Raw genomic sequence first — 14,035 nt, 5'->3', positions numbered from 1 at the left:
TAAATTTTAAATTTTTAACGTTAAAAAATATTTAAAAAATGTATAAATAAAAATATTGTGAAGCACAATTAAAGTACGAGTAAATATAATAACATTGACGCAGTGAAACACGGTCATGGTCGCAGTCGCAGTCGCTCTAGCCAAATCGTACCTTAAGTCTGTATTAAGTGGGAAGGAATTTATGGTGTACAAAACCTTTTTGGACCTTTTTGGACGGGAGCCGTTTGGGAATAAGCGAACAATAGACGGGAGCCGTTTGGGATCTTACGGTTATTATATGGATTATATTTTATCATTATATTTTCATAACATTGTTAATGTATAAACACTATAAACCCATGGAAATCCTAAGAATAATCTGTGAAAATAGTAAATACCATGAGAGCGAGTGTCAATGGGGGATTAATCACAAAACAACTGTGGTATAATTTCCAGTATTATTTCATTATTCAATTAACATGTATTTTATTCACATCACGTTCATATATATTTACACATACATGCTATATAGTCACATAAATAAGATTATTGATTATCTTATTTATGTTACCTAAATGATACGTGGAGACTTTCAACAATGATCGCTGTAGTCATGACTCAATTTTTTTATTATTTACCATGTTTAGCAACAGTGGAAATACAAAATTGGTAAACTTCAAATAATTGCATAATGTAATAATTCATAAGTTTTTAAAGACAACTTTTATAAATATAATTAACTATTTTAAATGTACAGTTATTTTTATATTCTATAATAGGTATTTAAATTTATTGTACGAAAAGTTTAAAGCTTATACAAAATATATAAGTTTTTAAGATATTTATTAAAGGTTTAACATTTGTTTTATTATTATCTAAAAATATAATACAAAGTAATTATATTTTGACTGATAATAATTGTCTATGTTGTGCTGAGCCTAGTCTTTTGAACTACATGGTGGCTGCATTTTGTATACTTAGTATAGAAAATATATTTGGGTATAAGGTACTGCCTGTTTGACTTTTAAAATTTGTGTGAATCAATTAAAAATATTGATATATTAGCAGTTAGAAGAAAACTATTAATGGTGTTTTTTTTTTTTTTTTTAATTTTTGGATGTACCACTTGGGTAAATTGATTTGAGTATGAGTTCAGGACTAAGATTTATTTTAGAAAAGTAGATTTTTTTATAGCTAGTTAATACTTTTATGTATCATTATAATTTCCCCAGTAATTTTCTTAAGTGTAGAAAAACTAATATTATATGTGCAATTTTTTATTTTTGCAAATTAGAAAATTTTAACTTTAAATTAAGTAAAAAGTAACTTAACTTTAAATTAAGCAAAAAGTAACTTAACTTTAAATTAAGTTAGGTTACTTTTTTTTCAAAGTTAACTTAACGAGTTAACGAAAAAAATATAAGTAACTTTTAATTTAACTTAACAATATTATTTTAAAATAACTTAACTTAACGAATTAAAAAAAAATCGTTAACTTGCCCAGCCTTGTTAATAATTGGTTTAATAATACGTGAAGAATATAAGTTACAACATTTCAAGAACGCGAATGTGACAATATCGCATAAAATATTCTATTCTTAATCGTTCTTCACCGGTGTGTCAAATGTTTGGTTATAATTACTGTCCAGACTTCTTATCAAAATGAATTGTTTTAGTACTCGTTTGCACTACTAGACAGACTTTTTATGGGCCATTCCAGTGTATATTATATGGTAAACATTGTCCTTTAATTAGAACCATGCATTGTGTAGTTAATTTTAATATCGATATATTTGTATGTAACTATTATTTATTTTAATTTATATATTAGTCATTTAATCACTTAAATCTATATTGTGTACCTTTCACAATATCTACAATATATTGTTATTTTATGTTTCTACATAAATATTGTAAATATAATTATAATAATTATAATTTTAAAAGTATTGACTTGCATTCATATCATATAAGAAAATTATTTCACAATATACGAGTAATGAAATAAGTATTACTTAAACTTGTATTATTTTTTATTTAAACTTATTGTAGAAGCATATGAACATTTTTAAAAATGTGTGTCTTTCATTTTGTGTTATAGGTATTCAAAATTTTCACTATAATTGCTTGAAAGCCGTTAAACTTTATCACATAAATAAAATTTTTTGTTTTACTCAATTATAATCGGAAATATTAATTATTTTAACACACTGATCGTGAACACGTTAACCGGATTTCTTCTCCTTATTCTACCTATTCGTACTACAGTTATTTTATTGCACACCGTAGTAATATTGAGTAGATAACTAAAGCAACCACTGCGTATATAAGTTCGTATGTTTAGTTTGAACGATTTTATAATGTATGTTTGTTTGCTTTTTACAGGCGATGGTATAAAATGTTATTCTGTGAATATAATTTAAATCAACTTTTACAACTATTTTTATGAATTTAGTTAATCAACAATAAGTTAGATGAATTAAAAAAACCAATAAAAGTATTTACACAATACAATAGTAAAATATTGTTTTAAATTATCGATATATTTATATTTTAAGCAAAATATTTGTACAAGTATTCTAAGACTTCGAGTACCAAAAATTAAATGTACTTCATATTTAATTTACAATAAAGTAAATTTGTTCATTTAAGTTAAATCATAATTAATTATTATTTAAAATCGTCTATATATAATTGTGTAATATATAATCTAAAGCAAGCAGATAATGTTAATATATATGATTCCAAATCTTAAATATGTGTATAAGTGTACTGTGCCACTGTGGCTCACTGTTGACTATGATTGTATGAAATATTATTCAAAGCTTTTTGTAAGATTATTTACCAACAATTTAAATTTATAGAGTCATATTTTTCAATTTAATATAGAAAGCACAAATGATGGAGTAATGTTTAACTCTTAATTTATTTACTTATAACGTATGTTAATACTCACTGGTATACTGCAGAATGTAGACATTTATTTATACGTAAATATATTATCAACTTTTTACATTGACTATTAAGTTGATCAAATTTCTATCTGATGTTTAAATGAAACATAATACAGAGGACATTAGTTTCTTAATTAAAACCATAATTATTAGTCAAAAAACACAAATTAAAATTATTTTATGTTTTATTTATTGGAATTATACAATAATTAAAAAATGTTAACCCCAAAGTATTAAAAATAAACAACAATCACATATGCTAAATTTAAAAGTATACATTAAACAATTTCGTATATTTTCGTATTCATTCACTAGAATGATATACGTTATAAAAAATTCAATTATATATTTCAAATAAATAAAAATAATGCGTATATAATATGAATTATTATTAAATATAATAATGAACATTATCATCCACTGTTTAATTCTATAGTTTGTTTATCATATTTTCATTATTTAATAAAAAATAAAATAAATTATAAACAATTATGCATATAGTTGTATAAACAGAGAAATAATTTTAAAAATAATGTATGAGTCAATAAAATGGTTAAACAAGTTAAACATAAACAACAGTAATATAATAATATAATAAAAATAACAATACTAAAAAAATTATAATTTATGATTTATTATAATTTAAGCTTTCTTGTCATTTTTGCATAAAACACTTCAATGGTTAACAAAACAAAGTAAAGAACAACTACATTTTTAAATAAAAATAAAACTTACTAGAAGCTGATAAAATCAGCAAAAATAACTAACAGCCTTAAATCACAAAGCTTCTTTTTAAAAAAAAAAAAAACAACATGAAGATTAATAACATTTATGAACATTATTTAAAAAAAATATAAGGCACACAGATTTTTTAATTTATTTATAAAAGCTATTACATATACAAATTCACAAGATTACTTGATTCTGTAGCATGAAAGTAATAATTGTATTTATATAATTTCAGATGTTTTCAAGTAGTTGTGATGGTAGACACAATGACAGTAATACTATTTATAATTCTAGTTAAAGTATTTATCTCTGTAACCATTTGGGATAGTTTTTTTAGGATATTTTTTAAATGATATTATTCATTTACAGTGCAGTTATTTATTATAATAAATTATTATTATAGTTATTTATTATTTATTATTTTTCATTCACTATAATATCGGATCCGTAAAACGCAAAAATATCTATAAGAGAAGCATAAGTTCCAAAAACTAAAGCCATCGCAGCAATGATTACTATCGATATGTCCTTAATGATGATCCATTTACTCATACCTTTAGTTCTGCTGACTGATAAGTCACAGTTTTTTTTCTCTTGTTGTTTCCAACGTACTTTATTGCCGTATTCCAGATCCGCGGCATCATAAACTGCATAATTGTCCACTTCATATTCTAAATCATCATCGAAATCTGGTTCTTTAAAATCTTCTTCTTCCTCGTCATTGTGCTCCCAGAAAGCTACCAAATGGATTACGGCCGGACAGAACAAGCCCAATGTAGAGAACAATACAGCACCAAACAGTGCTATGACAGGAGAAAGATTTGGTACGGCAGCGGATATAAGCACTATAACAATCATAGTTAAACATTAATATCAAATATGATTATAAAAAAAAATTTAATAATATAGTACTGTACAGGTGCCCACGATCATGATAGCCCGCATAATATAGTACATCCCGTCCACAGGTTCTTCTAACAGCTCCATTTTTTCTTCAGGCAGTTTATTTTCATCAATGGTCACGATGCTCTTCGTAGAAATTGCAGTATTCATTGTCACGATACTATCGGTAATGCAGCTCTTAGATATTGTTGGGATACCTTTGATATCGTTCTTCGAAGTGGAATACTTTGAGTTAAGTCTGCGTTTATGTAGCCATGGTTCCAAGTGGGACCAAACTATCTCACTAGGCACACAAAACTGTAGGCCGTACGAAAATACTATTGATAACGTGACCATCATCTTAATAATCTCACAAAGCCTGTATTTGTTAACATTTGAATGAAGAATAAAACGTATTAAAATAATTTCTACTGTTACTAAAAAATATACTCTAACAAGTTATTTACTATATTGCCATACGTACAAATCGTTGGGCAGATTAAGCGTTATTGAACCTTCGGTGGTGTCACCGAAACGCAAGTATCCAATAAAGCCAGCTATTGAGTATAACGATACAACCAGCGTCATAGCACCATTTAGTACTCCACACGGGCGAGCCCGGAGAAAATATTCTGGGTGGCGCATCGAATTCTCGATCGGTAGGACCTTAAAAAATGGGTAAGTTTAATTAGCGGTTAAAAATCGTTAAAATTACTAATGTCACTAACGGTGCCAATACCCTCCATAGCAAATACAACCGTCGCAAAAAACAGTGGCATGCGTGCGACAGGAGCGATCCAAGGACGAGATCCGATATCGGGTAACGGGACAGATGCCGCAATTGTTGCCTTATCTGCAAATGGACTGACCCCGGTCACCACCCACGTCATGGTGCATCCCAAGCCCACGAGTATAAATGTTGTACCCAGAGCCGATAATGGGACTAACACTTTGAGCGTGCGTATGATTCCTAGTGGAATGAGTGGTATGGCAAGGGACAAAATCCAAACACGGATGGAAAAATGCCATTCCGGCGGTGTGTGATTTTCAGCAACCTATAAAACGTTGACATGAAAATGAGACCAGAAGATAATAGTATCTGAACATTTTACGATATAATTAATATCATAAGTTAATATACCTGTTTGAATGATGCTGCAATTAATATGACGTACACACAGTTTCCAAAATAATACGTGCAGAACAGTGCAACGTTAACAAACCCTCTTTGTGTTAGATATTTTTAATATGTTTCGGACAACGCGCATCGAGGTAACATACCGGAAAAATATATTAATATGTTAGTTATACTGTTGAATAAAAAACTGTATGCACTATTGTTCAATATAAATTATGTAAATAATAAAGAAAAACTGATTATGAAATTGCATAGATATATTCAATTAATAACTGTATACGTTCAATAGTGATAGGAAATTATTTTTAAGTTTATTTAGAGTATTTAATATATTACTAAAACAATTTCTAACTTACAGCTATATTGGTCGATTAGAGAATTTCATAAGGTTATTTAAATAATGTATTTTTTATAATTACTACAATAAATTATAATTTATCATTATCGTTTAATAATTAATTACTACTTGTTTTAGCTTATCAAGTGCGAACAAATTAAAGTTAAACGATACCTTATTATATTATTCACAGTAGTAGTATAGTACGAATATTATTTACATATATGTATTATAATATTGTCATACCTAGCGAACGGAGCCCAAGCGCGAAGTCGGTGCGGGCCGGTATTAAATGCCACGGCAGCAGTATCGGCGAATCCGAGAGCCGGACGACGGGTACGTCGGCAAAGAGTTTGCGAGCATAATACCTGAAAAGTAATCAAGAATAAATAACTTTTGAGATAATCGTGTGCCTTCCTCCTTTTTGGTATAAAAGTCTCAGTTAAATATAATTTAAAACACGTTACGTACAGATTATTTTATAGTCAACATTCTATATAACGGTCTATGTTCATTCGGTTTTGCAATTACATATTGTTTATATAGTTTTGAAATTTAAAATATATTTACAGCATAGTTTATATATCCGTCAACTTAACAATGAAGGAGGTCTTGGCACTGAGTGCTGCAAGTGAAAAGTGAAAAGTGATGATGGGTGCGCAATATTTGACTTACCAAGAGGTAGATACAGTGTGAGCATAACACTCCGATGGCTGCTGTTCCAACTAGACCGAAAATTAAGCCACCATTTTTGAACGCGTTCGGCATGGCGAGGATACCAGAACCAAGACTACTCTTTATTAAATGCACCAATGCACCGGTAGCACTAGGAAATAATAGTAAAAACGGTTACACGCCAATAGAAAAAGTGATAGTTTACTGTAGCTATTATACGCACGTGGTCGTATTAGATTTATCCCTCATTTTAAAAGGATTGTACCGCTGATGTTTTTCGTCAACCCTGCCACAGTGCCCTCGTATACCACCAACGCTGCCGTTGTAAACGCTGCCATTGTTGCTGCCTCCGCCACTTTTCATCGAATTTGCCATGTTCTCTATACTGTTAGTAAGGGAAAAGCAAGTATAAATATAATATTATACACTTATACATATGGTAATAAGTAGTATTGGGTAGTAATGTAATGGAAGGTAACGTTACTTTTATGGTAATGTGTTATGTAGTTTCATTACGATTTTTACTATACAATGAACATGTAATGGAAGTTATTTTTTATGAATAATTTTTCTGATATAATTCATTACAAACAAATATCTATAATTCAACAAAATTTTCAACAAAAATATATTGGTTCCATATAATAGTTAAAATTATATAGATAAAAGATTATACTGAGAAATGTAAATATACGTACCTACAATAAAATTTGAACAAGATATTTTTCCAAGTGAGTACCTTAACTTAAATTTTACTTAATCATCCTAATTTTATTTAAGATTTAAGACTTTAAAATCTGACTATTTTTCTTCTATTATGAATAGTATTATAATTTGATTTACTTAATTTATTATTAGTTATAATTATTAATCCATGATGAGTAAATGGAAAACTCTCACTCGAATAAAGTTATTAATAAAAACAATATAAACAGTAAAATTATTTTTTATTTAGGAGTTAAACAAGATTTTGTATTTTTAAATTTTTATTAAGTTGAAAATGAATACATAATTGTCTTGTTGTTAATTGAATACAATTAATAGATTATATGTATCTATTAGAGTAAAAAATCAGTTTTTGTTATACTACAATTCATTTTTCATTGATAAAAATACATACTATTATTATATAATATTTAGTATAGATAGAAAAAAAGTATTACCACTTTTAATCTTATACTTTATCGTTTAATTTTAAGTTAATAATTAAGTTAATTGGAATTAAAGTGTTAACGTACACGTCAAATAACGTATACAAATATTGATTATGTTAATATTGTGTAGTATGATAGTAAAATATATGTTATTTTTGAAAACCATACCAAACTTGGTTTCAAAATAATCAATGGAGAAATGTAATTAAAAGCTACAACAAATCTTCATTATGAAGTATGATATGGATTGTAAATGTTTATACGAGTGGATCTCAGCGTTCAAATAAAAATACACAAATTTTCATTATTTCATACTAAATATGTATACCAAGAAATATTGGTAAATTATCTGTAGATAACTACATTATATTATTGTAATTATTTAGAAAACAATACCATTCTTTAAATATTTGTATTTTAAACTAAAAACATTTATCTCTGACGGTTAAAATTTTTTCTGGCAAAAAGTGTAATAATTGAGTACGAGAGTTGATAGATGATTTATAAATATTGAATAATTAACGAAAGTTAATATTACAATTTAAAATTTAATAAAAAAAACATTGGAAACCGTCATTAGTAAATATTTCTATTTTACTCGACTAGACATCGGAATAAAAAGCAAATAAGATAAGTCTTCGACCTTCAATACTTTTCTTTTAGAATAGGATACTAGATAAGTGATAAACGTATTATAAAGATTGGGATATACTTCAAACCTTAAATAGGTCAATATCAAATATATCATATAATTCTCAAAAACCATAAATTGTAATCGAAATTTAAACTTGAGACGCATCTGAGAGAAAATAACTACAACTTTTTCGAAATTTTCATACAATTTGTAATAAATAATAATTTTAAAATCTTCATATATTTAAATAAATATTAATTAAATTAAAATATATTTATACTACTTTTTTTACTCTTTTCTAGTATAACAGAAATGGTATTGCCAAATACCATTTCCAATGCCAAAAAGGTATATATAAATAATATATAATATTAATAGTGCGTTTTTTAATTATCTTAAAAGTTAATAAAATAATAAATAAATTTTTATTTTCAACGATAAGAAAAACAAGGCTATTAAACGTAATATTATGTTCTTGCGATATTTATTTCAATTACACCCGTGAACAAAATATTATACTATATTGGGTATTATTGCATCTTACGCATTTCTTAATAATTGTTTAACATGATATATAGATTATATATATTTCACTATAACGTATAACCGCATAATCGGCTGAATTTTAATTTTAGAACATCAGCAATTTTATATAAACTCATGTCAATTTAATAAAATTGCTCATATTCTAAAATTGAAATTGAGCCGATTATACAGATACACGTTATAGTGAAATAAAAGTACTTTTATGTTATGCTTTATGAATTTATAGTAAATTAGAAATCATATACTATTTTACACATCTTGTTTACAAGTTTAATGTATTAAAATAATATCAAATAATACTTTTTTGTATATTATTCAGAAAGTTCAAGTACCTCCATAGACCTACTTATTTATTTTTCTAATAAAATGTTTTGCGTTAATTTGTAGAAAAAAGTTAAGCTCTTCAATAAGTACATATGAAGCTTAATTACGTAATTAATATAGTGATACAAATAACAAAAAAAAATAAAAGTAAAAAATACCATGCAGAAATCTAATCGTTCATACTCGTCAAATATGTCACGTGTACTTGTATAAATTATTCTTAAGCCCACTTGTTTAGCTGTATCATGATTAGGTATTCCTAATATATTTGTTTTGCACAGTATGTTTCGTATGTTTTTTTTGTATCACCACTGTTAAGAACAAAACCGTTTATTCTTGGGCATACTTTGTTTCCTTATCTCTATCTTTCTCTCTCTCTCTCTCTCTCTCTTTTTGTCTCTTTCTATCTTTGTGTCTCTCTCAGGAGAGGGCAATGACCACTCGAGATGACGGAGAGACAGCTCATACTATAATGTCATAATAGTAGCGAATATCTACTTGGGAAAATAAATAGTCAACGATACCGACGTAAATAACTATTCTATATGGGTGAGTTTATAAAACTGTATACATATATTCATAAAAACGCGTACCTCTATCCAGCGATGTCGATGTTGTAAGCAATGTTGGCGCTTATGGTATCTACTGCCACTGGTGTTGCAGCAGAGAGCTGGCTGTTTTTCTTTTCTCGACGCAATTGTCACGGTCTTTACTGGTACTGCTTTTCACGACTGGTCCGACCGTAGCAGTCGGTTACGTTGTGCGTTTAGTCGTTCAACAAACACCGCCGATCTTCACGGTGGATTTATTTCTTTTGATGGACCCCGGTGTACCGTCGTCCTCGTTGTTACCGTCCAAAAAACATAAAAAAAAAAACCTGTCCCCCCGCTAATGTTATAATATGGTGGTAGAACAGGACGAATTGTGTTGGTTATCACGATCAACAATTATTTTGCTGTATAGTCTGGCGTGTAAAGTGCCTAAATAAATACTGCATTACTTTACTAACCTTACTGTCTGTGACTATCGAATCTACTAGTAGACGGCGAAAATAACAATCGAGTGCACTAGGTACTGATTGGGTACAGAATATGTAATACGAGTATAAGTAACGAGAGAGCGTCTGGCAACTGCGGTGGTTAGACACTAAACGACACACTATAAACAACCATCCGAATGTGAGCCACCAGAGCACAATATACATATATTTATATGAAAACATGAGTAATATCATCGAGTACAGATAGTATAATCTGCGTTCAATGGTAGAGATCCATCAACAACAAAATAATATTATAATGATGGGTCAATCGATTCGCGTTCGAATTACCGGCAGTGGTGACACATGATGAAAATGATATTAATTATTACCGACCGTGAGTCGTGACGTCGAATTAGTGATACGTTATTGGGTTCAATTTTAACGAGCGGAAGACTAAAGCAATTTGTCTTGTGCTAGTCGTATGTCCATGCATGTCCATCAACAACGAGTGCGATAAAAACGTATTATTTTATACATGTTATTATAAAATATATTATGCGTAATAATGAAAATATGTCAAATCAATTTTAGCTAATTAACATATTATTATTTATCCATTTATGATAAATACGAAGTTGGAAAAAACAAGGGTAAGCCTCGCAGACTTCGTGATACGATTCGTATACAAAGTAATTTTTAAATTCAAATCGGCACATTATTTTTTGTTGCAACATTTTGATTCCCGAAAAAATATGACTACAGGGTGAAAAAAATATACATACATTCTACTTGTATTTCAATGCGTAATGTGTATAGGTAAAAACAAATTATCTAATATTTTTCGTTTTTATTTTATGAACATTATGTATGGAAACATTTAAATATTTCCTTACAGAGGATAATTATATGATTTTACAGCTGAATTTGTATATTTGAATGTCATTATATCCGAACTATACGGAAAAAAAGCAATACGTTTTGACATTTTTGATTTTTGCCCTTGGTTTTTCGACAATACGTCCAAATTACTTCTGAGTAAATTTATCAAATAAAACTAATTTTTACAATTTTTTTAAAAAGTGTTCATATATATGAATAAGCAAATGTACTGCAGATGATATTTTACAATTTTCATAAGTTTAAAATTAGATATTTCATCAGTTTTAAAAAGATAATATTTTTAAGAAAAACGATGATATATATTATAGATTCTGTCTATAACTGTGGCTGTCACCGATTTTAATTAAACATGTCTTAGAAATTATTTTTTCTTAGCAAGCAGCACTAATAATTATTTGATCAAGGTTTTTCAATTTTTATACACAATAAGTTTTAATTAAATATTTTTTAAGCAAATTGATGTATTTGCTATTCGAATCTAAGTGTTCCGACTTAATATTAAAAGAAAAACGACTGCTAAATTAATTATTAAAAATTTTATTAAGTAGTTCTGGACATTGACAAAGTAGATGAACAAAAGCTGTGGTTTATTTAACCTACATTTTTTATTATATGATTTGTTTACGAAGAAAAATAAACTACAGCTGTTATTATTATACGTATTATGTAAAAATGTTTTATCGTACGTGATTTTATATGATGTTTTCTTCAAATATATCACACATAATTTGATTACACTCAGTGGTTTGGAAACATCGGTAGACGAGTGGTGTGTTAATTCTAAATAATACATTTCATAGAGATTGGTCAGTTATACCAAAAATAAAGCGCTAGTGATAAATTCACTCAAAAGATAATTTAGTTTTGTAATAAATTCATATCAAATTAAAAATTAAATGTATTTATACCGTTTTAAGCATTTTTGTACGTTAAACATGTTATTTTTCCATATTAATTCTACTCTTATTATTAAATAATTATGATCATTTTCGTATGTTTAGTATTTGATCATAATATAATATATATTTTATTAAGTGATTAAATATAAATATGAGATAAGTTATAGATAATAAAAATTACCTATTTATAAGAAAGCATTTATAAAATATTATATTACAATAATTGTTTGTACTATTTTTTTACTATAAATTATTATATAACATAAATTTAATGCTAGGGTTAATTTACATTTTGCACGAATTAATAAGTCCATAATTAATCGAATAGAAAAAATATATATATCCTCTTATCATAATTATTGACATAAATAAGATACATGTATACATTTAATGCAGCGAATGGATTGTTTTTCCTATCCTTTTTAGAGGACGATGAATGTTGATACTCAAAAAGATAATGTATCCATCGCAACAACAATTGTAGTTAATTAAATTATATACCTACGTACTTGGTGTGAAAATTAGAAATGAAATGAAAAATATGACTTGTGTTTTATTATAATACAAGTGGTATAATACTCACTTGGTTTTATAAAATTGTGGACTTATGCCTCTTCTTCACTATGGAACCATAAACTTGCTATCACTATGCCCATCGTTATTAAAATCATTGAACTTGGGTTTTGAAATACAAAAATGTCATAAAATTATAAACAATGAGTGTAAAAATGACTGGTTAATAAATAAGTATATTATTTTAAATTCTTGATAACCAAAATCGATAATTTTAAGTAATTTTATATTTATAAATTAAATTAATTAAATATGTAGAATTATTAAGAAATAATTTTCCATGCAAATTTAATATAAATAATATTTTTGATAAAACTGCAATTATTTTAGTGTATAATTTTTATTGTGTTTTTTTCAAATGAAATAAAATTTATAATAAAAATATAACAACAGAATTATTATACATCAATTTAAATTTAAAAATTGCAAATGAGTAACGGAAATCATTTTATTATCTTATATATTAATTATTAAAAAACACCATATTTATAGTAAAAATATGTATTATCTAACTGGTATTTATTTTTAATTTTCCATTTTAATTATCTATACATAAATTACTTTATTATATTGATTACTGTTAATTAATTTAATAATTAATTATAATCATATTTTTATTATTATATTAAGTCCAAAGTAGTTAGTTGTATTTTAATACTTTATGTATTAAAAATGTATTATACGAGTATTAGTCATTAAGGTTTATGGTACAAAAATTACAATCATTCAACTAATTATGGACATTAGATACTTTAAAGTTAGAATTAATTAGCCCGAATTTAAACTTTCTTGTATTTATTTTTTCATTCAATCTATTTTACACTTACATAACAGATGGCTCAGTCATCATGGCTGCATCAACTATCAATTTTTTGAGTTTAACAAATATAATATTCAAGACAGTTAAAATCAAAAGCGTAATGGCAGCTTATGGTTAGTAAACATTGTTAATTATTATACCTTGTACATTTTTATATTATATTCAGAATTCTAATATTAATTTCAATGAAATATATGAGTATACCTGTATATATCTACTATAAAATATTGGTTTGTACTTGCAACATAAGGTGAGCACACACTAATATATATATATTCATATCATAAGAGTGTTTTTAAGGATTATAAAAATTTAAATAATTTCTTTGTGAAAGTTAAACATGTTTACATGTTTTTGTAAATATATATTAATATATACTCTAAATATAATGTACGATAAAATATATACTTATAATTAGTATATTATTATAAAGTTATTTCTTTAATTTCCTTAGAATGTCTAGTTTGAAATACGTTATCATTTGCGCTTTAAACTATTATATATATATA

The 14,035-nt window shown here is 26.7% G+C and overlaps 1 protein-coding gene across 1 annotated transcript; it reads right to left on the bottom strand.

The window, feature by feature from the left end:
• Positions 1–3,763: 3,763 nt before the first annotated feature.
• Positions 3,764–10,543, bottom strand: LOC112688707 (proton-coupled amino acid transporter-like protein pathetic). The gene is made up of 10 exons (XM_025562038.1): positions 10,362–10,543; positions 9,946–10,229; positions 6,918–7,079; positions 6,695–6,845; positions 6,266–6,387; positions 5,686–5,770; positions 5,273–5,599; positions 5,029–5,210; positions 4,580–4,923; positions 3,764–4,507 (listed from the first exon to the last, which is right to left on the bottom strand). The coding sequence occupies exons 3-10, from the start codon at positions 7,067–7,069 to the stop codon at positions 4,080–4,082; spliced, it is 1,791 nt and encodes a 596-aa protein (XP_025417823.1). The 5' UTR covers positions 7,070–7,079; positions 9,946–10,229; positions 10,362–10,543; the 3' UTR covers positions 3,764–4,079.
• Positions 10,544–14,035: the final 3,492 nt, after the last annotated feature.

This window comes from Sipha flava, unplaced genomic scaffold, assembly GCF_003268045.1.
Source record: "Sipha flava isolate LNK unplaced genomic scaffold, YSA_version1 3_pilon_pilon, whole genome shotgun sequence".
Taxonomy (NCBI): domain Eukaryota; kingdom Metazoa; phylum Arthropoda; class Insecta; order Hemiptera; family Aphididae; genus Sipha; species Sipha flava.
Note: the sequence above shows the minus strand (reverse complement) of the source record. Positions and strands in the feature narration are given on the sequence as shown.